The following is a 23,137-nucleotide window of genomic DNA, read 5'->3' as shown; positions in this document are numbered from 1 at the left end:
TGACAATTCTTAAAATGACAAGAAAAGGATGTTGCATTTATGCGTTCACATAACACACACACTTGCAATGGTGCAATGTCTGCAAGCAGTGTTTAGGTGTCCAGCAGGTCAGACTACAGTTGTACAGACAAACTAGTGACTAATCCATCTAGACAAAACAGAACAACAAAACATCCCATAAAGAAAAACTTGAGAAGAAGGAGTGCAGCAAGCAAGGGGACAGATATCTATGACAACCAATGCAGGCCATGCGTTATCGAGCAGGTAGTGTATAACAACCCGTATTTCATGCACCGAACAGGGCTTCTGTTTATATGTTCCAATTTCGAGTGGACAACTAATCATTCAGGAATAATATATTTTTCAGCTGCTTCTTATTTGTAAGAACTTGGTCTTGTCTTATCTGTTCCTCTGATGGTGCACAAATGCACGCACGCACGCAAGGCTGTAGTTAACTTTTATTGACAGGGGGGGGGGGGCAAATATTTGTACAAGTATCACTTGTCCCCAACTTGATTCAAATCAAATCAGCCCCCCGGCTGGCTACAGCACTGGCACGCCTATTGAACTGTCCACCTTGTTGCAGAGTCGGTGTGTGTTTAAAACAGTCAACTGAAGCAGACTTTCACATTACGACACTGAGAGAAACAAAGTCATTTACATCACACAGGAAACCCTCCAAGAGACTTGAGTCTGCTGATCCTGCGATTCCAGACTTCCTGGAAGCTGTGTTGCCATCGGCAATGTGATACTGGACATTCCTGTCACCAGGCTGGGTTCTTGGTGTTGTGTGTTTGAGTGAGTTAATGGCTGTCTTGTCCAAGGATGTCCCTTTTTTTGTGTTTTCATGCAATGTTGATATTATTTTTGCAAACACAGTCGTTAACACCATCGGTCTGTCACTTTGTGAAATTTTACCATAGGAAGCAGCATTATTAGTTGTCACATCAGCAACACTTTCCAAAGCAGTAGCAGTAGTAGCAGTAACATTCGAAACAGATTTGATAGTACTCGTCACAGCAGTATTAGTAGTTATCTGTGTAGCAGTATTTTTCAAAGAGTTAGTAGATTGTGAGGTAAGAGTGTCTACGATATTACTACTAGAAGAACTAGTTGTAATGCAACCGGTGTCAATCTCAGTCTGCATGCTCGTTCCGCTCACCCCACCACAGTCCGCTGACGAATGTCTTGCATTAGCAGGGGCTGATGCAGTGGTAGTAGATGATGGGGTGGTAGTAGGTGGAGCAGTTGCAGTTGTAGTAGGAGATGGAGTTGGAGTTGTAGTAGTAGGAGATGGAGTTGTAGTAGGAGTTGTGGTAGTAGTTGTAGTTGTAGAAGTTGTAGTTGTAGCATCACATTGGGCTGTACTATTAAGCGCCTAAAATCAAGTTGGACTTTCTTGTTAAAAGACTACTAATCATGTTAATTATCTGTTTTTATTGATTTGAATTTTTATTTTACCTAGTTATTAATTAATAAATTGTGGAACAGTCATGATGGAGAATATAGATTACATCGAGTAGCCTTTGCACAGCATTGCCTACAAACTGAAAAAAGCAAACATGAAAGATGGAAAGGTCAGGCTGACTAAGTTGGACCTGACAGTGTTGACAGGATTCCCCACGGTACGACCAGCATAGATTACTAGAGACCTATTCTAACCAGGAATCCCCACGGTACGACCAGCATAGATTGCAGGGGACCAATTCTAACCTGGATTCCCCACGGTACAATCAGCATAGATTGCTGGAGATCTATTCTAACCGGGAATCCCATGGTACAACCAGCATAGATTGCAGGGGACCAATTCTAACCCGGATTCCCCACGGTACGACCAGCATAGATTGCTGGAGACCAATTCTAACCGGGAATCTCCATGGTACAACCAGCATAGATTGCTGGGAACCTATTCTAACCGGGAATACCATGGTGTGATTCGAAACAGCTACATCACGGCAGCCTTGACCAGATAAACCAGTGATTGAAAGCCTTTTGAGTTTGATTCACATATTAGTCGTCCTTCATAACACGTGTGGAATACTGGGGACCCCTTCCATCAATCAGATTCAGAGTGAGTGAGTGAGTGGGTATGGTGTTATGCTGATTTTATGTCCATCAAAATTATGGCACGGGACATCAGAAATGGGCTTCCCACATTGTACCCATCTGGGGAATCAACCGGACTCCTCGGCGTGACGAGTGAATGCTTTAACCACAAGGCTACCCCACCGTCCCACAACAGTCAGAACTGATTCCTTCAGTCTGTGTCAAAAACTATTGAGGCTTCAAGCCTGAACATGGTTTGGAGCTTATTTTTAGTACTGTTTAGGGCTATCATATGGACTGAGCTTACTAGACCGAACAGCAATTTACTAGACTTTGGCTTCTGAGTAGTGGCTGAAGTTAAAGACTGCTCCTCTGTGGCCAGATTCCAACATTCTTATGATGGCAAACAAAATAAGAAAGCAAAAAATACTATAAAAATAATAATTTTGTAAGTCATTTCTGTGTTAAAATAATGTGCATTCAATATTAGTATTTTGCCTAAACATGCATGTTATTTTAAATTAAAAAAAGTTATTGATATTCAATCAATCTGAGTGAGTGAGTGAGTACGGTTTTACGCCGCTTTTAGCAATATTCCAGCAATATCACGGCGGGGGACACCAGAAATGGGCTTCACACATTGTACCCATGTCGGGAATCGAACCCGGGTCTTCGGCGTGACGGGCGAACGCTGTAACCACTAGGCTACCCGACCGCCCCCAATCAATCTGAAGTTAAAGGACAGCTTATAGTCGAGGTATGGCAGTTGAGTAACATCATTGCACAGATGTATGATTAAGAGATGAGTTTTGTTTGTTTGTTTGTTGTTTAACGCTGCACTCAGCAATATTCCAGCTATATGATGGCGGTCTGTAAATAATCGAGTCTGGACCAGACAATCCAGTGATTGACATCATGAGCATCAATCCGCGCAATTGGGATCGATGACATGTATCAACCAAGTCAGCGAGCCTGACCACCCGATCCCGTTAGTCGCCTTTTATGACAAGCATAGTCGCCTTTTACGGCAAGCATGGGTTGCTGAAGACCTATTCTACCCCGGAATCTTCATGGGTATAAGAGATGAGTGAGTGAGTGAGTGAGTGAGTGAGTGAGTGAGTTTAACACTGCTTTGAACAGTATTGAAGTAACATCATGGCATGTCCTCTTGATGTGGGAGGAAAGCCCGAAGTGATGCAGGTCAATTTCTCAGAGTTATCTCCCCTGCCATTGGAGCTATCAAGTGCCTTTCCAGCTTGTAGAACCTTCGTTACCCTCCCAGTAACTTTGCAAGCCCTCTGAACTTTTCCTCTGTGGCCCTGATAGAGCTACTCATATGCAGCATGCACTGCGACGATCCTATCTCCTGTCAGTCACCTCAGTAGAAGTGACACGGAATACATTCTACCCCAGGGTGCCTAGCGAAACATAGGTCACAGGGCGGTCGAGCAGGCAAACTACTAGCAAATCATGACCGGATAAACCTACACTGTCTTGGTTATAACAAGTCCTGTCCCCATCAACAGCCGCTATGGCTCGCGGACCACCCATCCTCCACTAGCTAGTCGTGACCGTATCAAGCCACATAACACTGTCTTGGTTTTAACAAGTCCTGTCACCATCAACAGCCGCTATGGCTCACGGACCACCCATCTACCGCTAGCTAGTCGTGACCGTATCAAGCCACATAACACTGTCTTGGTTTTAACCAGTCCTGTCATCATCAACAGCCGCTATGGTTCATGGACCACCCATCCACTGCTAGCTAGTCGTGACCGTATCAACCCACACCGTCTTGGTTATAACAAGTCCTGTCATCATCAACAGCCGCTATGGCTCGCGGACCACCCATCCACTGCTAGCTAGTCGTGACCGTATCAACCAACACCGTCTTGGTTATAACAAGTCCTGTCATCATCAACAGCCGCTATGGCTCGCGGACCACCCATCCTCCACTAGCTAGTCGTGACCGTATCAACCCACACCGTCTTGGTTATAACAAGTCCTGTCATCATCAACAGCCGCTATGGCTCGCGGACCACCCATCCACCGCTAGCTAGTCGTGACCGTATCAAGCCACATAACACTGTCTTGGTTTTAACCAGTCCTGTCACCATCAACAGCCGCTATGGCTCGCGGACCACCCATCCACCACTAGCTAGTCGTGACCGTATCAAGCCACATAACACTGTCTTGGTTTTAACAAGTCCTGTCCCCATCAACAGCCGCTATGGCTCGCGGACCACCCATCCTCCACTAGCTAGTCGTGACCGTATCAACCCACACCGTCTTGGTTATAACAAGTCCTGTCATCATCAACAGCCGCTATGGCTCGCGGACCACCCATCCACCGCTAGCTAGTCGTGACCGTATCAAGCCACATAACACTGTCTTGGTTTTAACCAGTCCTGTCACCATCAACAGCCGCTATGGCTCGCGGACCACCCATCCACCACTAGCTAGTCGTGACCGTATCAAGCCACATAACACTGTCTTGGTTTTAACAAGTCCTGTCCCCATCAACAGCCGCTATGGCTCGCGGACCACCCATCCTCCACTAGCTAGTCGTGACCGTATCAACCCACACCGTCTTGGTTATAACAAGTCCTGTCATCATCAACAGCCACTATGGCTCGCGGACCACCCATCCACCACTAGCTAGTCGTGACCGTATCAAGCCACATAACACTGTCTTGGTTTTAACCAGTTCTGTCACCATCAACAGCCGCTATGGCTCGCAGACCACCCATCCACTGCTAGCTAGTCGTGACCGTATCAACCCACACCGTCTTGGTTTTAACCAGTCCTGTTATCATCAACAGCCGCTATGGCTCGCGGACCACCCATCTACCGCTAGCTAGTCGTGACCGTATCAAGCCACATAACACTGTCTTGGTTTTAACCAGTCCTGTCACCATCAACAGCCGCTATGTGAGTGAGTGAGTGAGTGAGTGAGTTTAACATTGCTTTTAACAGTATTCCAGTTATATCACGGCTTGTCAGCTTAATGTGGAACGAAAGCCCGAAGTAATGCAGGTTTCAGATGGTTACCACTATGGATAATCTCATGAAAGCTGGTCTGATGCTGACAAACCTAGAAACATAATCGGCACAAACCGGGATCATCACCTCATGATATGATAGTGTTACTGACGCACACAGTATCGAGAGGTAGCGAATGTTCATGGAGTTCTTACACAGTTCAATAAGTTTTGCAATTTCGATATAAGACCAAGTCGCAGGATATCTCTTGCACTTTCATTTTTCAATATAAGCTCCATTCACCTCAATACACTTATTCCATTTGTCCTTCAAGCTTTTAATACCACTTTTATAGAAATCCACAGATTGGCCCTCTAACCACGCCTCTGTGGCAGCCTTTATGTCCTTGTCATCCTGGAAGCTTCTTCCACGTAGGGCAGATTTCATTTGCCGGAACAGGAACTAGTCACTGGGGGCTAAGTCTGGGCTGTAGGGTGGGTGATTTAACTGTACAACCCAGAATTACATTGAAGTTGCAAAACTTATTGAACTCCCCTCGTACCGTATATGACCGCGTATAAGCCGAATTTTGAGGACCAGAAAAAAGATTCTGTAGAAAGGGGTCGGCTTATCCACGGGATACACTTTCATGATAGTATTTTTCAGATCGTGATCTGTCAGAAACATCACAGATAGATCACAACTTCCCAAAAGTTTGGAAGTTGCCACGACTAGAGCCATTATTGTTATAAATTATCAATAAAGCTATTATTATACACCAATGTTGTCATTATTAAAAAAATGTTATGCATGTTACTACTTCCGATAATAAGTTCAAATGTTCAAAGTTTATCGTTCTTTGTAAACTCCACAATCTTTACATATATAACAATATATGTAATTCACAGCTATAATATATAATCCCCAGATAAATCTACGGGGTCGGCTTATGCGCGGTCATATACGGTACATAAAGGCTCTGTGAGCTATTGTTGTGCCAGGTGAAGTACAGCATTGAAATAATAGTTAGGGTAAGAATGATTAAGTATGAACATTGTTAGACAGAGAGAGGGATAGCTTTTACAGATGGAGTAGTGTGTCACATACAAATCTCTGCAGCTATAAAAAATAAATTATGATGTCATTCTGGATTCCTTATACATATGTATTGATACCCAAAATGAAGTAAAAGAAACAGAACAATTGCTTTTATCTGCCTGTACTTGTCTGATGCATCCCATCAGTATCTCCAGCCTTGAGGAAGCTGTTGTGTTTCTTTCACTGAGTAAATTCGAAAGAGACCTCGAGAAGATCAAGAAGGCATCAATACGACGTTCTCCACTTGGATGTTCAACGCTTTTATGTTAATGAACTTCTGCCCAATAATGAACTCCAGAACAGTGGTAAAAAAAAAAGAGCAACTTAAGAAGTTAAGAATGAAAAAGAAAAATGACTGAACGAATTAGAACATTGCAGGAAATAAATGTTCACAACGTACACTTGGCCGCACCATTTCCCCCAGTGTCAATGTTCTTCCTGAACATGTGTTTATTTAAAATTACCAATCAGTAAAAAATTTGGATTTTAGTTTATTCTACAAATAGTTTGCATATTATCATAATAAATGTTCCAAAATAACTGTATAATTTGAAAATATAGTTTTTGTACGAAACATTGGTATTAGACTGCAGGATGTTATCTTTGATCTTAAAGAGCGATAATCATTGTACAACATTCTGCAGTCTCATCTCTCCAAAAAAGTCCTTGACATTGACAGACAGAGAATGTTTCTGTTCCCATGTCCACAAGACATGGAGAAAAAAGCATGGCTGTTAATAAACTTAAAACACTATCTACACTGTCACTGACATAAACACAACATGCAAGCTGGGACTGATTAAACATACCCGAGACTGTGAAAACTGCAAGGGAGCAAAAAGACAATACATATGTAAGACTGATTAGTTCCCTGGCATATAAGGCCATCTTTTAACTTGGTTTACGGATATCAAAAAAATAATTCAGTTCAGTTGGAAAAACTCCAAAAAGCAAACAATACTGACATGACAAGGCAAGGCACTGTGGCTTAGAGTTACTATCCCTTGCTGTCATGTAAATCATTGCAAAAGCGATTCCTTCTGCAAGGTAGCGAGTTTTGATGGCAAAGACGTCTTATTACTGCATTGCAAGATTCAAGGAATGCATTTTTGTATTCTTGTACAGAATATTTTTTCGGGTCAGCAGTGATAAAATATTTGTAAAAATTGATAAAAACATATTCCACTACATTTTTTCAGTATTTTGGGTTGAAAGATCCACCGAACCAATTAAAAAAGAGGGCCTCAGTCATTAAGTAGATACCAGGTTGTTATTAGGGCTGTTATTGACTGGAAATATCAGTTGTTGGGGCCAATTCTAACCCAGTATCCCCACCGTTGGTAGAATCTGAAAACTTAACAAGGACCTTAACATCAAAATTGAGGCGATCTGACAAGTAAAACTATGAAACGTCACTTGTGTATGTTAAACTGAAAGAAAGGACAATCTTATCATAATATAAATTTGAAAAGTTTTGAAATACTTTAATCTGATGTCTTGCAGTTGTCAAGTCAATATTCTGCAAAAAAAGTGAAACGTGGCGACATGATAAAACACACGCAATGATGAGTTAAATGACAACTGGCTGCAAGGTATTCAAGCCTGGCTGATTACCAAATATGATTGTCACACCTGAAAGTTGATCATTCATATACAATTCTTGGCAGCCATTGGCTCCCCCTTCTTGGCGGGCCCATGCAAGATTGAGGTGATGAGAAGTTACAGTGTTTAATAACTGTTTATAGTCAGAAGGCAGTTAGCCCTTTTCTACAGGGAAATATTCTGCACTTGCCCAATGACAGGAAAGTTGATGTGAGCAAAACATTCATGATTGTTGATCTGTTTAAACTGTCAATATTATTTTGGTCAGTACTAAGAAAACAGGGTATTCCTCCAGGGGTGGAACTAGCTCCTACCAGCTTGGAACATCCACTGTTGAGCCACTCTGCCCGGTGCCAGTCGATGCCGTCGGAGCAGCGTCCCAGCGACCCACACCACTTGCAGTCAAACTTCACTTGTTCAAAGTCGTGATTCACACACTTCTTGCAGTCCGAGATGATGTTGCATGCTGGAACATAGAATAAAATATGAAGCAAAGTCAGGTGGAGTGATCTGCTTGAGTAGTCTGTTCTTACTGTAACAATGATTTTTTGTTTTTTTTGTTTAACTCCGCACTCAGCAATATTCCAACTACCGTATTTTCTTGAGTAGAGTGTGCACTTTTAAAAAACCCAAAACAGCTGTGTAGAAGGGTGTGTGCATTATACACGAAATAATGAGTTTGAATGTTTTTTTCCCAAGGGAAAGATATGACCGTGAGCACGTAACACCGGAAATGCCATGTCAACAAATCCATACTGAAGTACGCAAACTAATCATGTAATTACACAGTCCATGACAGCGGTCTGTAAATAATCGAGTCTGAACCAGACAATCCAGTGACTGACATCATGAGCATCGATCCAGGCAGTTGCGATACGATGTCATGCATCAACCAAGTCAGCAAGCCTGACCACCTGATCCCGTTAGTCGCTTCTTACGACAAGCATAGTCGCTTCTTACAGGAAGAATGGGTTGCTGAAGACCTATTCTACCCCAGATTTTCATGGGTCTACTGTAACAATGACAGGGACCTATTCTTCAGGAAACAAACTAACAAACACAAATACACACACCTCTGTTTTATCCTCTTAATGCTGAGCACCAGGCATGGAAACAAGAAGTACTATCTTCTAACATGTTTCGGTATGACACGGCCACGGATGAAACCACCAACCTTCAACTCTCTGGGTAGATGCTCTACCACTAGACTATGGAGGCGGCCCCCTATTCTTGGGGAAAGTACTGATTACTGGGAACCTATTCTGTCCTGGAATCCCAACACCGCAAATGAACAATGGGTCCTGGGAATCTATTCTGTTCTGGAATCCCCACAGGGCAAATGAACAATGGGTCCTGGGAATCTATTCTGTTCTGGAATCCCCACAGGGCAAATGAACAATGGGTCCTGGGAACCTATTCTGTCTTGGAATCCCCACAGGGCAAATAAGCAATGGGCTCTGGGAATCTATTCTGTCTTGGAATCCCCACAGGGCAAATAAGCAATGGGTTCTGGGAATCTATTCTGTCTTGGAATCCCCACAGGGCAAATAAGCAATGGGTCCTGGGAATCTATTCTGTCTTGGAATCCCCACAGGGCAAATAAGCAACGAATCCTGGGAACCTATTCTGTCCTGGAATCCCCATGAGAGATACAGAGTGAGTGAGTGAATGAATAAGTTTTTATGCCGCTTTTAGCAATATTCCAGCAATATCACGGCGGGGGACACCAGAAATGGGCTTCACACATTGTACCCATGTCAGCGTGACGAGCGAATGCTTTAACCACAGACACAGACAGACCCCTACAATGAGTCTGCTAAGTAGTTAATAGGGGTGAAACGATGCATCGTGAGTTTACATGAGACGATACAATACACAATACGTTTTTTTCTGCATCGATACATGACGATACACTTGCTAAAAGAAATTACTTACTACTCGTAAAATGACACCCAGATATTTTGTCAGTAACATATCATGAAATGTGTTGTAATCAGGGTTTCAAATTCACTACTAAAAATAGCCACTAGTAGTTCAGTTAGACAGGTAGTGAGGATTACTTGGCAATGGCTTCATGACGATAACGGTGCCCTGTTCGACCTGGTCGGGGTGGAAGGATACACGATGGTACTCGTAGATCGTTCTACGTCGTATGCCTGCAACACACATATTAACATTTTGTCACTGTGAAAACAATCATGTTGCCATCAGACATTGAACATTTTTCAATAAATTGTACTCATTGTACTCATACTATGCATCTCTTCTTTCTTCTTCAATCCTATGTGGAAAAGTGCTTTAACAAAGTTTCCAGCTTAAAAAAACCCAACAAATCACCCAAGACATCCCAGCATTACCATGGTCACCCCCCACAAACAAATGGGTCACACACTGTAATCCTGTACATAGCGACCGACACGACCTGGTCACATGCTAACCCCTGCCACATCATACTTTTTTCTCAAGAGCTAACAGGCTAGAGGAACTGTGATGTTGGGATGGCCGAGTGGGTGGGCACATAGCGTGTGTATATAAATATACAATATATGGGAAAAGTTCGGAGTTTTTAACTTGTCCTATCTCACTTAATGCTTTTATCAAAGGGTTGGAAGGTGGGGCGCAGATACCCAAGCTACGAAATAGTGTACGAATGGTACAAACGAGCGCAATTGATGTCATGTGGAGTGTCTTCTAGGTACAACACATTGAAGGTCTTCATGGTGAAGATGAGCCTTGAGACTATCCTTCTTTGGCACGAGAAAAGTTGGCAAGAAGAACCCTGGAGTTGGGACTGGACCGAGACGTTCTACTGAATTGTTTGCAAGCAAGGCAGCCATAGTGTCATTGAGGATTGGAAAAGTGGAGTGGGCGTTGTCGGGGAAGTCGTAGTCAGGGGCAGTTGGTACCCGGTCTGTAGAAGGGATCATCCAGGATGACCCAATTTTCTGCAAATGAAACGACTCTTCCGCCTACAGGTGAGTTGACAGTGGGCAAGACTGGAGGCTGAAGTTCCCAGTCACCCCGAAGCTGTGTAAGTCACTCGTTAGGGGAACTGATTCCTTGGGCAGACTCGCCGATGTCCTTGGGACCCGAGGAAGAGACAGTATGTCCAGAAGAGGACTTGGACCCTCACTGTCTTCGGTGGCCTTTCCCACGGCAACAAAATGAACCAAAACGGTTGCCAAGAATCTCTCGTAGGTCTCGTTGAACAGGAATAAACTGTGGGTGCGTCATCTTGCTTCTCTTGGTCTTCCAACTGTTGGTGCTATAGATTGAGAAGGTCGACCTGATGATACGTATCCTGTTGAACCTCTTTCGCCACCTCCTGTATGTGGTCTGCAAAACGACTCCTTGATGACCAGGGGAGCTGGTTTAAACAGGCTTTAAACGGGTCATCCCATTGGCAATGTTGGAGCACTCCTCAACGTTGTAAGGCCATGACTGAACCCACTATGGGAGATCAGGTCAAGCACATTTCCACATTAGATTGACGAAGATAGAAGGGATGCATAGTGTGAGATAGGATAAGTTTAGAAATATAACGTTTGCAACCATTGTCAGGACACTATTCAATTGTAATTTTCAGAAATAAACAGAAAATATTATAATTTGAAGCCGGACGATAAACTCAAATATCATGCAAAAAAACAACAATCCCTCTCTACAAAACCATTTTTTTGTGAGCGAGTTCATGACTGCTTTGACCTGCTTTGGATCCCAGTAACACAAAGGTACACAACTCTGCATAACAAACTTCATTGCCTGAGATGACTGAACCACCCATGGCCCTGAACACCGGTATGTACACGACACACTGACAAATAGACAAAAAATCCCCTCACCCTGGGCTTTGAGGTAAGAGTCAATATAGAAGGCGTCGGACACACCGATCTTCACTGGGTGGTTCTGACTGGATATAGCTGACAGCTTGATAGGTAACTAAAACAGAGAAAACATCATATCATCCCTCACAGGGGGGCACTAAGCTACAGAATTATCTTCCGTATCTATTTATCAGATTTAACATCCATTGCTGTTCCTGTTCTGTTCTTAACCATATCACTGTACAAAGACTGAGTTGTGTCGACAGTTTCTTGGAGAAAAACCCTCTTATCAGTTTCTCATAGTTCATTAATATTCGTTTGTATAATGACTTAGTCAGCAATATTCCAACTGTATGACGGTGGCCTGTACATCATCAAGTCTGGACCAGACAAACCAGTGATTGATATTATGAGTAACAATCATTGCTGGGGTATGATGACATGCAGTTGACAGTCACTGCTTTAAAACATAGAATGTTTTTCTCTGAGGGGAGAAGCCAAACAATTTTTTCCAACCAACAACTGAATATTCAGAATTTAATTTGTTTGGTAAAAATCCGTAAAAAAAATAGTTTTTAAGGCCGCCTTCATGTATTGTAAAATTGCAAACTTTTCTTTTTAAATTTTGTTTTTATGTTTATAAAAAAGAAGTACCTGTTACACAAAATGGGCTTCGGCCGAGGGTTTTAATATGTAAGACATAAGTAATATCTGTGAAATAACGCAGGAAGGAGAGTAGCAGGCACAAGATTAAAGTCTGTAAGATGCAACAAGTTATTTTACTGCAGCTTCAGGCAGTGTGTGCTCACCTGCTTGTACAGGAACTTGATGGTGCCATCTGCTTGCAGTTGTACTTGGAAGTCAAAGGTACCAGCTGCAACAAAGTCAACATTGTTGTCACATACCAACATTGTAGTCATGACATACCAACATTGGTGTCATGACATACCAACATTGTAGTCACATACCAACATTGTAGTCACATACCAACATTGTAGTCATGACATACCAACATTGGTGTCATGACATACTAACATTGTAGTTACCACATACCAACATTGTAGTTACCACACACCAACATTGTAGCCACATACCAGCATTGTAGTCACATATCAACATTATAGTCATGACATACCAACATTGTTGTCACCACATACTAACATTGTAGTCATGACATACTAACATTGTTGTCACCACATACTAACATTGTAGTCACATACCAACATTGTAGTCATGACAAAACAACATTGTAGTCACCACATACCAACATTGTAGTCATGACATACCAACATTGTAGTCACCACATACCAACATTGTAGTCACCACATACCAACATTGTAGTCATCACATACCAACATTGTTGTCACATACCAACATTGTAGTCACCACATACCAACATTGTAGTCATGAAATACCAACATTGTAGTCACATACCAGCATTGTAGTCATGACATATTAACATTGTAGTCATGACATACCAACATCGTAGTCACTACATACCAACAATGTAGTCACATACCAACATTGTAGTCATGACATACCAACATTGTAGTCACCACATACCAACATTGTAGTCACCATCTACGATTGTGGCTAGCAGAAACATCTCATTGTATTCAAACATTTCAACCAGCTTTCCATGAGCTTTGGAAGTGATAAATAACATGATCGATTGCTAAATTGGCATCACAGTGAATGTTTGCTGAGAACATATTTGATTTCAGGGCACATATTTCATGAGATTCTATTCCATTCTACCATCTTTGCAAACAGCTAGGAAGAATCCTTAACGAGGTAATTGTTTGTTGTCTAATGCTGCACACTGCATTAATCAGCTTTATCATGGAGTCAGTGAGTGAGCGAACATCGCATAATACCGCATCAGCAATCTTGCAGCTATTCACGGCAGGCTTAATGATGCTGTCTGCAAATAACAGTCTGAACCAGACAATCCAGTGATTGATATCATGATCAACCAAGTCACCGAGTCGGACCACCCGATCCCTCTTGTCGCCTCTCACTCAGCATGTTGCTGCGGTACTATTCTACCTGGGAATCCCCACGGGGTCACCGTCGTCAAGTTTTGATTAAATAAGACTGACACAATTGAATAGGTTCTTACTTTCATTTTGATCCTTCAGCACAACGTTTTTCCACTGAACTGCAAATTTGTCACCTGGAATACAAACACCAACAGATTTAACATTCATCATTACTACAGGGATTGATTTCACAATGTCCAAGCTGCACCAGTGCAGGTAAAAACATTGCAAGTGCAGGTAACATTTCACGCCACAAGTGTGGCAGCAGTTATATTTGATAAAAATGAAAACTGAAGTCTTTTGGAACTGCCTGCAAATCTATAACAATCCAGAAAACCAAAGTTCATGAAAATATACATGAAATTGTGAAATACACAGGTGGTCTGAATGCAGTGAACTTGCAGAACTAATTCTTTAAAATTACCACTAGAACAGTCACTCATGGGATTGAAATCACAACAAAGCGACACTTTGAAACTTCTGTTTAAGGTTGTTTAACGAATATCAAGATGTTTAAAGCCATATACAGATTTCCTCCAAATAAAATACTGGAGCACATTCTCAAATACATTTTCTCTTTGAATTTATTTAATATTAAAAATAAATGAAAATACAGTGTTTCTATTTATGATAAAATGGTGCAGCCCATATTTTGGTGGTGCAACCTGATTAATTCACTTGGTTGCACCTGGTGCAGGTGGTAAAACAGAATGAAACTGTACCCTGTACTAGGGTATGCCCTTGTCAGAGAAAGTCATTATAAGTCACTAATTCTCATGCTGATACACAAAGGCTGGTTCCAAGAATCTTTTAGAGCATTGTGTGCGGTCTCAGGGGTGGAGTAGTTTGTGTCATACTTCGCGGAATTGGGCAGCAACACGTGCTTCACGCAGTTGTTAATTTAGTGCAAGTTTTCTCATGCATCAACGGTCACTTGTAGACAAGACGGGCTTAATGTTTAGTATGTTTTAATATCTTGTACTTAGGTCTAGAAAGGACACGTTGAAAGAAAGAGTGTCATTTTTGGATAATCCATTGGCAGTTCCCTTTCAGTTCCTTGGTTAGTGCATTTACAGTCATGTTTAGTTTTGTTTGTTTGTTTGTTTGTTGTTTAACACCTCACTCAGCAATATTCCTGCCATGTGATGGCAGTCTGTAAATAATCTAATATGGACCAGACAATCCAGTGACTGACATCATGAGCATCGATACATGCAATCGGGATACGATCACATGCATCAGCCATGTCAGCAAGCCTGACCACCCGATATCATTAGTCGCCTCTTACAACAAGCATAGTCACCTGTTACAGTAGGCATGGGTTGCTGAAGGCCTATTTTAACCCAGATCTTCAAGGGTCAGTCATGTTAAGTTCCCTCGTCATTTCACATATACTACTATAGAAAGTTAAACAACATCTGGTACTTTGGCGGACAAACCTTGGAAGATAAATGATCCTAGGGTTTGGGGGCATTAGGGATCCAGATAATCTTTACTCACACATTGTGCACCGTCAATCAATGCATCTCCAAATTGACGCGACTGCTGGACCCAGCCCAGACTGCCACTCAATATTAACGTGACTTCCCCCTAGATAATTGGTAGTTATGTGTGCGATGAGGATGTCTTGTCTACAGTCATTTTTGAGACATAAATGAGAAGTTAAATATATGCGAGCAAAGACCGCTCACATTTTTCGCACATTAATTTCAAGATTAATAGTATGTTTTTAAATGACTAGATATTTTCAAAAACATAACTGTGACCTAAGCAAGTCACAAGTTACGTGAGCTCACATCAGATATTTGTCTCTAAGTTACAATAAGAATTACGTACTGCTTGGGAGCCTTATTCACTGCAGGAGAGTTCATGCATGTAATGCCTGCATTTGATCAATAAATATATATATGCAAGGAAAATACATGTACGCAATCGGAAACGTCACACTGGCTAGTTATGCAGTGTGGTCTTTTTAAAATTATTAATGCATACTTGTAAGCAATGAACTCAAAATATATTGGGTTATGGTAAATTTATATGCGTATTTTCGCAAATGTTCAGCTTCCAGTACACGATCAAGACTCTTAAAATGAAATGTGTGTCAAATAAATAAAAAATCTGTGGAAATAATATTTTCAGATGTTCATGAATATTCATGTCTGTGTGTGCCAATTGAGATCCATCCAAACTACAAGCTAGATCAATGTAATCATCCTCGAAACATGACACCACATCCTAGAAGTCTGGAGGAACCACACATTCACAATCTAGTTCCATCATTTCGACTACACGGCCAAATACAAAACAGGTGGCTCAAATGCCTTGAATACCATACTGTTCCCATCCGATATGTGCACAGGTCAACAATAAATAGCCTGATAATTGGCATCACCCATATAGTATAGGATACCCCTCCTAAATCTTGAGTTGGGAGATCCAGGTCGTAGACAAGTCGTACGGAACTCATTTCCTCGTTCCCCACAAAAGCCATCTATTTCATTCTTACATCATATTGCCCAGAGTCTCTGCTCTTAAACGAGAAAATGATAGGGCTTTCAGAGGCCCTCGAATAGATACCAGGCTTAAAAAAGACAGCACGGTTGAAGATTCAATTAGACCTGTGACCCTCTATAAAACTTTGGTGGAAAATCAATTTCTATTATAAAAGTCATTTACTACCTTGCATACTGTGTGGCTTCTGGATTTTCCTGAACACTGCTTAAAGTGGCTTTAATATTCACGTACAATGAAACTGCATCATGATTGCCTGCAGAACAGACTTTTACTGGTGAGATAGTGTCTGGGCGTTGCTTAATGCAAACCTCAGACCAGAACCTCTACTGGTGAGTTAGTGTCTGGATGCTGCTTAATGCAAACCTCAGACCAGAACCTCTACTGATGAGTTAGTGTCTGGGCGCTGCTGAAAACAACAGACCAGAACCTCTACTGGTGAGTGAGTGTCTTGATGTTGTTCTATGCAACAGACCAGAATCTCTACTGTTGAGTGAGTGGCTTGATGTTGTTTTATGCAACAGACCGGAACCTCTACTGGTGAATGAGTGTCTTGATGTTGTTTTATGCAACAGACCAGAACCTCTACTGGTGAGTGAGTGTCTTGATGTTGTTTTAAGCAACAGACCAGAACATCTACTGGTGAGTGAGTGTCTTGATGTTGTTTTATGCAACAGACCAGAACCTCTACTGGTGAGTGAGTGTCTTGATGTTGTTTTATGCAACAGACCGGAACCTCTACTGGTGAGTGAGTGTCTTGATGTTGTTTTATGCAACAGACCGGGACCTCTACTGGTGAGAGTGTCTTGATGTTGTTTTATGCAACAGACTGGTGAGTTAGTGTCTAGATGTTGCAAGTCAGACTGGACCCTGTACAAACCCAGATGTTGCTATCCATAACCTCTTATGTTTTTGTACTTGTTCTACAGCAACCAATGGGAGACTTCACCAGAGACAATCATAAACAGAGAGCAGTTGAAAATATATCAGATAATAAATGAAATTCCTCATATTCAGACATCCACCGGCCCTACCAAAGTCATCGTAGTAGATGTCAGAAGCCTCGCCGATCCTGGTATCAAAGTTGGCCATGAGTGGAGCTATGTATTGTGTCGCAGTCAGCCATTGGTGGAGGAAGGGACTGGCGTAGATGAAACCTGTTGACAGATACGACATGGAGTCAAGGAATCTCATACTGCAGCAGCTCAACGCTAATTAAGAATCAAAATATCTCCACACATCATGTTGTTTATTAGATGCTGGTTAGATCTTGGATTGTTATACTGTTGGGTCACGAGGGAGAAACGTTATACACGCAACAATCCAAAGATAACTATCATCTTCAGACAGCAACAGATGCTTGGACATATTATATCTTGATTCTATTATTGCCTATATTGTTTAATAATTGATTTTATTTGAATCTAATTTTCATGAGTATTATCTTATTATGAACCTGTTTACCTATAATCATTTGGAATATTTATCTAAAGCTTGTGTCAAACAAAACTAGCAGAGATCATTCTTAATGACAAGCCCTCGTTACTTCTAATCTTTCTCTTTCAATCCAATTTTTATTTTTGATAGTATCATGAACAACATTGGAGATTTTGTCTGTGTCAGTAAACAGTAACGGTGTGATACACACTACACTATCACCTACCTCCTGTTGCTACGGTGATGTTTGTCACATTGTGTCCATAGAAACGGAACTTAAAGGTGAGGTTAATAGTCTGGAAGAAAAAGTTAATTTCATAAATCATGGAAATAATGTCCATATGGTTTACTAATTCCTCATAAAAATCCCAGGCATATCGTGAAATCTAATGTATCATGAAACCATGGATGATATGAAATGATATATATCCCAAGTCGTTAATGTCATTATCAGGTTTGTTTGTTTGTTGTTAACGCCACACTCCACAATATTCCAGCTATAAGATGCTGGTCTGAAAATAATCGAGTCTGGACCAGACAATTCAGTGACTGTCATCATGAGCATCTATCTTCGCAATTGGGATATGATGACCACGTCAGCGGGCCTTACCACCTGATCCTGTTAGTAGCCGCCTACGACTGTTGGCAACAGACTATGTGACCCACTGTCAAACACTTCAAGATATTTAAGCCAACAGGCTACTTTTCTCCAGTTGTTGAATGCGCATAAAAGAAGCCAAAAACCCGCGAGGATGGCAGGTGAGAATGGGTCCCAGCAAGCCATGCTGGTTGTAAAAAGCGACTGAATGGATTATGTGGTCAGTCTTGTTGACATGGTAAATTGTATGTCATATCTAGATGGTACTTTAAAAAAGTGTATGACATGTATCGTGACTGTTTTACCGTGTAAAATTTGTTTGTTTGTAAGTTTGTTGTCTAACGCCACACTCAGCAATATTCCAGCTATATGACGCCGGTCTGAAAATAATCGAGTCTGGACCAGACAATCCAGTGATGGATATCATGAGCATCGATCCACTCAGCTGGGATATGATGACATGCATCAACCAAGTCAGTGAATCTGACCACCCAATCCAGTTAGTTGCCTCTTACGACAAGCATGGGTTGCTGATGATCTATTCAAACCAAGATGTCCATAGGTATTATCATGTATCAACCCCAGGTAGTACTATCAGAAAGTGAATGACACCACATATTGTGATCGTTTATCATGTTTCAGCTTGAGGCCATACTGCCTTCATGTGTGAGTGGGTCTTCAGCAAGATGAGCGATTGCTTCAACCACGAAGCTACCCCACCGCTGCACCCTGCATGTATGAGTGAGTGAGTGGGTCTCCTGCTAGATGAGCGAACGCTTTAACCACGAGGCTACCCCACTGCCACCCCTCCATGTATGAGTGGGTGAGTGGGTGAGTGGGTCTAGTGCTAGATGAGCGAAAGCTTTAACCACGAGGCTACCTCACTGCCACCCCTCCATGTATGAGTGGGTGAGTGGGTGAGTGGGTGAGTGGGTCTAGTGCTAGATGAGCGAACGCTTTAACCACGAGGCTACCCCACTGCCACCCCTCCATGTATGAGTGGGTGAGTGGGTGAGTGGGTGAGTGGGTCTAGTGCTAGATGAGCGAAAGCTTTAACCACGAGGCTACCCCACTGCCACCCCTCCATGTATGAGTGAGTGAGTGGGTCTAGTGCTAGATGAGCGAAAGCTTTAACCACGAGGCTACCTCACTGCCATCCCTCCATGTATGAGTGGGTGAGTGGGTGAGTGGGTGAGTGGGTCTAGTGCTAGATGAGCGAAAGCTTTAACCACGAGGCTACCTCACTGCCACCCCTCCATGTATGAGTGGGTGAGTGGGTGAGTGGGTCTAGTGCTAGATGAGCGAAAGCTTTAACCACGAGGCTACCTCACTGCCACCCCTCCATGTATGAGTGGGTGAGTGGGTGAGTGGGTGAGTGGGTCTAGTGCTAGATGAGCGAACGCTTTAACCACGAGGCTACCCCACTGCCACCCCTCCATGTATGAGTGGGTGAGTGGGTGAGTGGGTGAGTGGGTCTAGTGCTAGATGAGCGAAAGCTTTAACCACGAGGCTACCTCACTGCCACCCCTCCATGTATGAGTGGGTGAGTGAGTGAGTGGGTCTAGTGCTAGATGAGCGAAAGCTTTAACCACGAGGCTACCTCACTGCCACCCCTCCATGGGTGAGTGGGTGAGTGGGTGAGTGGGTCTAGTGCTAGATGAGCGAAAGCTTTAACCACGAAGCTACCTCACTGCCATCCCTCCATGTATGAGTGGGTGAGTGGGTGAGTGGGTGAGTGGGTGAGTGGGTCTAGTGCTAGATGAGCGAACGCTTTAACCACCAGGCTACCTCACTGCCACCCCTCCATGTATGAGTGGGTGAGTGGGTGAGTGGGTGAGTGGGTCTAGTGCTAGATGAGCGAAAGCTTTAACCACGAGGCTACCTCACTGCCACCCCTCCATGTATGAGTGGGTGAGTGGGTGAGTGGGTGAGTGGGTCTAGTGCTAGATGAGCGAAAGCTTTAACCACGAGGCTACCTCACTGCCACCCCTCCATGTATGAGTGGGTGAGTGGGTGAGTGGGTGAGTGGGTCTAGTGCTAGATGAGCGAACGCTTTAACCACGAGGCTACCCCACTGCCACCCCTCCATGTATGAGTGGGTGAGTGAGTGAGTGGGTCTAGTGTTAGATGAGCGAAAGCTTTAACCACGAGGCTACCTCACTGCCACCCCTCCATGTATGAGTGGGTGAGTGGGTGAGTGGGTCTAGTGCTAGATGAGCGAAAGCTTTAACCACGAGGCTACCCCACTGCCACCCCTCCATGTATGAGTGAGTGAGTGGGTCTAGTGCTAGATGAGCGAACGCTTTAACCACGAGGCTACCCCACTGCCACCCCTCCATGTATGAGTGGGTGAGTGGGTGAGTGGGTCTAGTGCTAGATGAGCGAACGCTTTAACCACGAGGCTACCTCACTGCCACCCCTCCATGTATGAGTGGGTGAGTGGGTGAGTGGGTCTAGTGCTAGATGAGCGAACGCTTTAACCACGAGGCTACCTCACTGCCACCCCTCCATGTATGAGTGGGTGAGTGGGTGAGTGGGTCTAGTGCTAGATGAGCGAACGCTTTAACCACGAGGCTACCCCACTGCCACCCCTCCATGTATGAGTGGGTGAGTGGGTGAGTGGGTCTAGTGCTAGATGAGCGAACGCTTTAACCACGAGGCTACCTCACTGCCACCCCTCCATGTATGAGTGGGTGAGTGGGTGAGTGGGTCTAGTGCTAGATGAGCGAACGCTTTAACCACGAGGCTACCTCACTGCCACCCCTCCATGTATGAGTGGGTGAGTGGGTGAGTGGGTCTAGTGCTAGATGAGCGAACGCTTTAACCACGAGGCTACCTCACTGCCACCCCTCCATGTATGAGTGGGTGAGTGAGTGAGTGGGTCTCCTGCTAGATGAGCGAAAGCTTTAACCACGAGGCTACCTCACTGCCACCCCTCCATGTATGAGTGGGTGAGTGGGTGAGTGGGTCTAGTGCTAGATGAGCGAAAGCTTTAACCACGAGGCTACCTCACTGCCACCCCTCCATGTATGAGTGGGTGAGTGGGTGAGTGGGTGAGTGGGTCTAGTGCTAGATGAGCGAACGCTTTAACCACGAGGCTACCCCACTGCCACCCCTCCATGTATGAGTGGGTGAGTGGGTGAGTGGGTGAGTGGGTCTAGTGCTAGATGAGCGAAAGCTTTAACCACGAGGCTACCTCACTGCCACCCCTCCATGTATGAGTGGGTGAGTGGGTGAGTGGGTGAGTGGGTCTAGTGCTAGATGAGCGAAAGCTTTAACCACGAGGCTACCCCACTGCCACCCCTCCATGTATGAGTGGGTGAGTGGGTGAGTGGGTCTAGTGTTAGATGAGCGAAAGCTTTAACCACGAGGCTACCCCACTGCCACCCCTCCATGTATGAGTGAGTGAGTGGGTCTAGTGCTAGATGAGCGAATGCTTTAACCACGAGGCTACCCCACTGCCACCCCTCCATGTATGAGTGGGTGAGTGGGTGAGTGGGTCTAGTGCTAGATGAGCGAACGCTTTAACCACGAGGCTACCTCACTGCCACTCCTCCATGTATGAGTGGGTGAGTGGGTGAGTGGGTCTAGTGCTAGATGAGCGAAAGCTTTAACCACAAGGCTACCTCACTGCCACCCCTCCATGTATGAGTGGGTGAGTGGGTGAGTGGGTGAGTGGGTGAGTGGGTCTAGTGCTAGATGAGCGAACGCTTTAACCACCAGGCTACCTCACTGCCACCCCTCCATGTATGAGTGGGTGAGTGGGTGAGTGGGTGAGTGGGTCTAGTGCTAGATGAGCGAAAGCTTTAACCACGAGGCTACCTCACTGCCACCCCTCCATGTATGAGTGGGTGAGTGGGTGAGTGGGTGAGTGGGTCTAGTGCTAGATGAGCGAACGCTTTAACCACAAGGCTACCTCACTGCCACCCCTCCATGTATGAGTGGGTGAGTGGGTGAGTGGGTGAGTGGGTCTAGTGCTAGATGAGCGAACGCTTTAACCACCAGGCTACCTCACTGCCACCCCTCCATGTATGAGTGGGTGAGTGGGTGAGTGGGTGAGTGGGTGAGTGGGTCTCCTGCTAGATGAGCGAACGCTTTAACCACGAGGCTACCCCACTGCCACCCCTCCATGTATGAGCACTCACCACTGCGGTCCGGTGACTGGTGGACAAAGTCTTGTGTCTCTTCGCGTTGGTCAGATCCACCCAGTTAGAGGTGATGGCATCGGGGATGATGGATGACGAGTAATACTGGTGGTTGTCCTGCAACAGAAGCAGAGGAGCAGACGTCACAACATGGCCGACATCTCAAACCACATATAAGTAAGGCAATGATTATTAGATCCCCAAACCCACAACAATCTAATGGACGAGAGCAGTGTGAGTTGAGTTTCTCTCTCCGTTGATGAGGGCGCCTTTTAAGTATTATATCTAATTCCTGAGAAGATGAAGCCAGTTGATCTTCACTCTCAATATTCAAAAATGTCTTACCTCCCGTAAGGATGGTGTAACCGTGCTTCCAGTTCCACTTCTAGGTGTTTGGGTGGTGTCTATGACAGGTTGTGCTGTTGAAGTCGTTGCCGTTGTTGGTGTAGTTGTTGGAGAGGGAGTTGTGGGCATTGTAGTGGGAGAAGTTGGAGCGGGAGTAGTTGCAGCAGGCGTTGCAGAAGGCGTTGCAGCAGGAGTTTCTGGAACCTGAAACATATGTCATGAGCATGTCTTTAACAACAGGGAGCTGAAGGGAAGCATAGCTTGAAACAGAGAGGAGTAAGGCAGTAAATGTTTGCTTGTCAGACCCAGTCACACAGATGTGATATGTACCAACCTTTAAGCATGTATTTGTGGTACAAGGCTGGCTGAAAAGTTCTGAGCCTAACTATGACTGCGTTGATGGAATTGTTTGCTAAATACTTTTCAACAGAAACCCCTCTGAGGTCCACACATATGTGCCAAATGCTGGAGTGTCTGGAGCCCTCCTGGTAGTGTAAAACTTCCTCC

At 44.0% G+C, this 23,137-nt stretch overlaps 1 protein-coding gene across 3 annotated transcripts in view; it reads right to left on the bottom strand.

The window, feature by feature from the left end:
• The window catches only part of LOC139464971 (plexin domain-containing protein 2-like), a 137,865-nt gene that overhangs the window by 13,027 nt on the left and 101,701 nt on the right, over positions 1-23,137 (bottom strand). Inside the window, exons 3-12 of one of the 3 annotated variants that reach the window (XM_071246611.1) lie at positions 22,631-22,834; positions 22,286-22,402; positions 17,769-17,838; positions 17,140-17,262; positions 13,675-13,728; positions 12,362-12,426; positions 11,571-11,667; positions 9,789-9,884; positions 8,043-8,194; positions 6,936-6,950 (exon numbers count right to left, since the gene is read on the bottom strand). In XM_071246611.1, coding sequence (XP_071102712.1) covers positions 6,936-6,950; positions 8,043-8,194; positions 9,789-9,884; positions 11,571-11,667; positions 12,362-12,426; positions 13,675-13,728; positions 17,140-17,262; positions 17,769-17,838; positions 22,286-22,402; positions 22,631-22,834 — 993 coding nt within the window. Of the gene's footprint in view, positions 1-1,162; positions 1,379-6,935; positions 6,951-8,042; positions 8,195-9,788; positions 9,885-11,570; positions 11,668-12,361; positions 12,427-13,674; positions 13,729-17,139; positions 17,263-17,768; positions 17,839-22,285; positions 22,403-22,630; positions 22,835-23,137 lie in introns of all 3 variants that reach the window. The other 2 variants (XM_071246610.1, XM_071246612.1) reach the window with 2 other exon arrangements.

Source organism: Haliotis cracherodii, unplaced genomic scaffold, assembly GCF_022045235.1.
Source record: "Haliotis cracherodii isolate W230 unplaced genomic scaffold, xgHalCrac1.p SCAF_17, whole genome shotgun sequence".
In the NCBI taxonomy this organism is placed as follows: Eukaryota; Metazoa; Mollusca; class Gastropoda; order Lepetellida; family Haliotidae; genus Haliotis; species Haliotis cracherodii.
The sequence above is the reverse complement of the archived record's forward strand: the minus strand, read 5'-3'. Positions and strand labels throughout refer to the sequence as shown.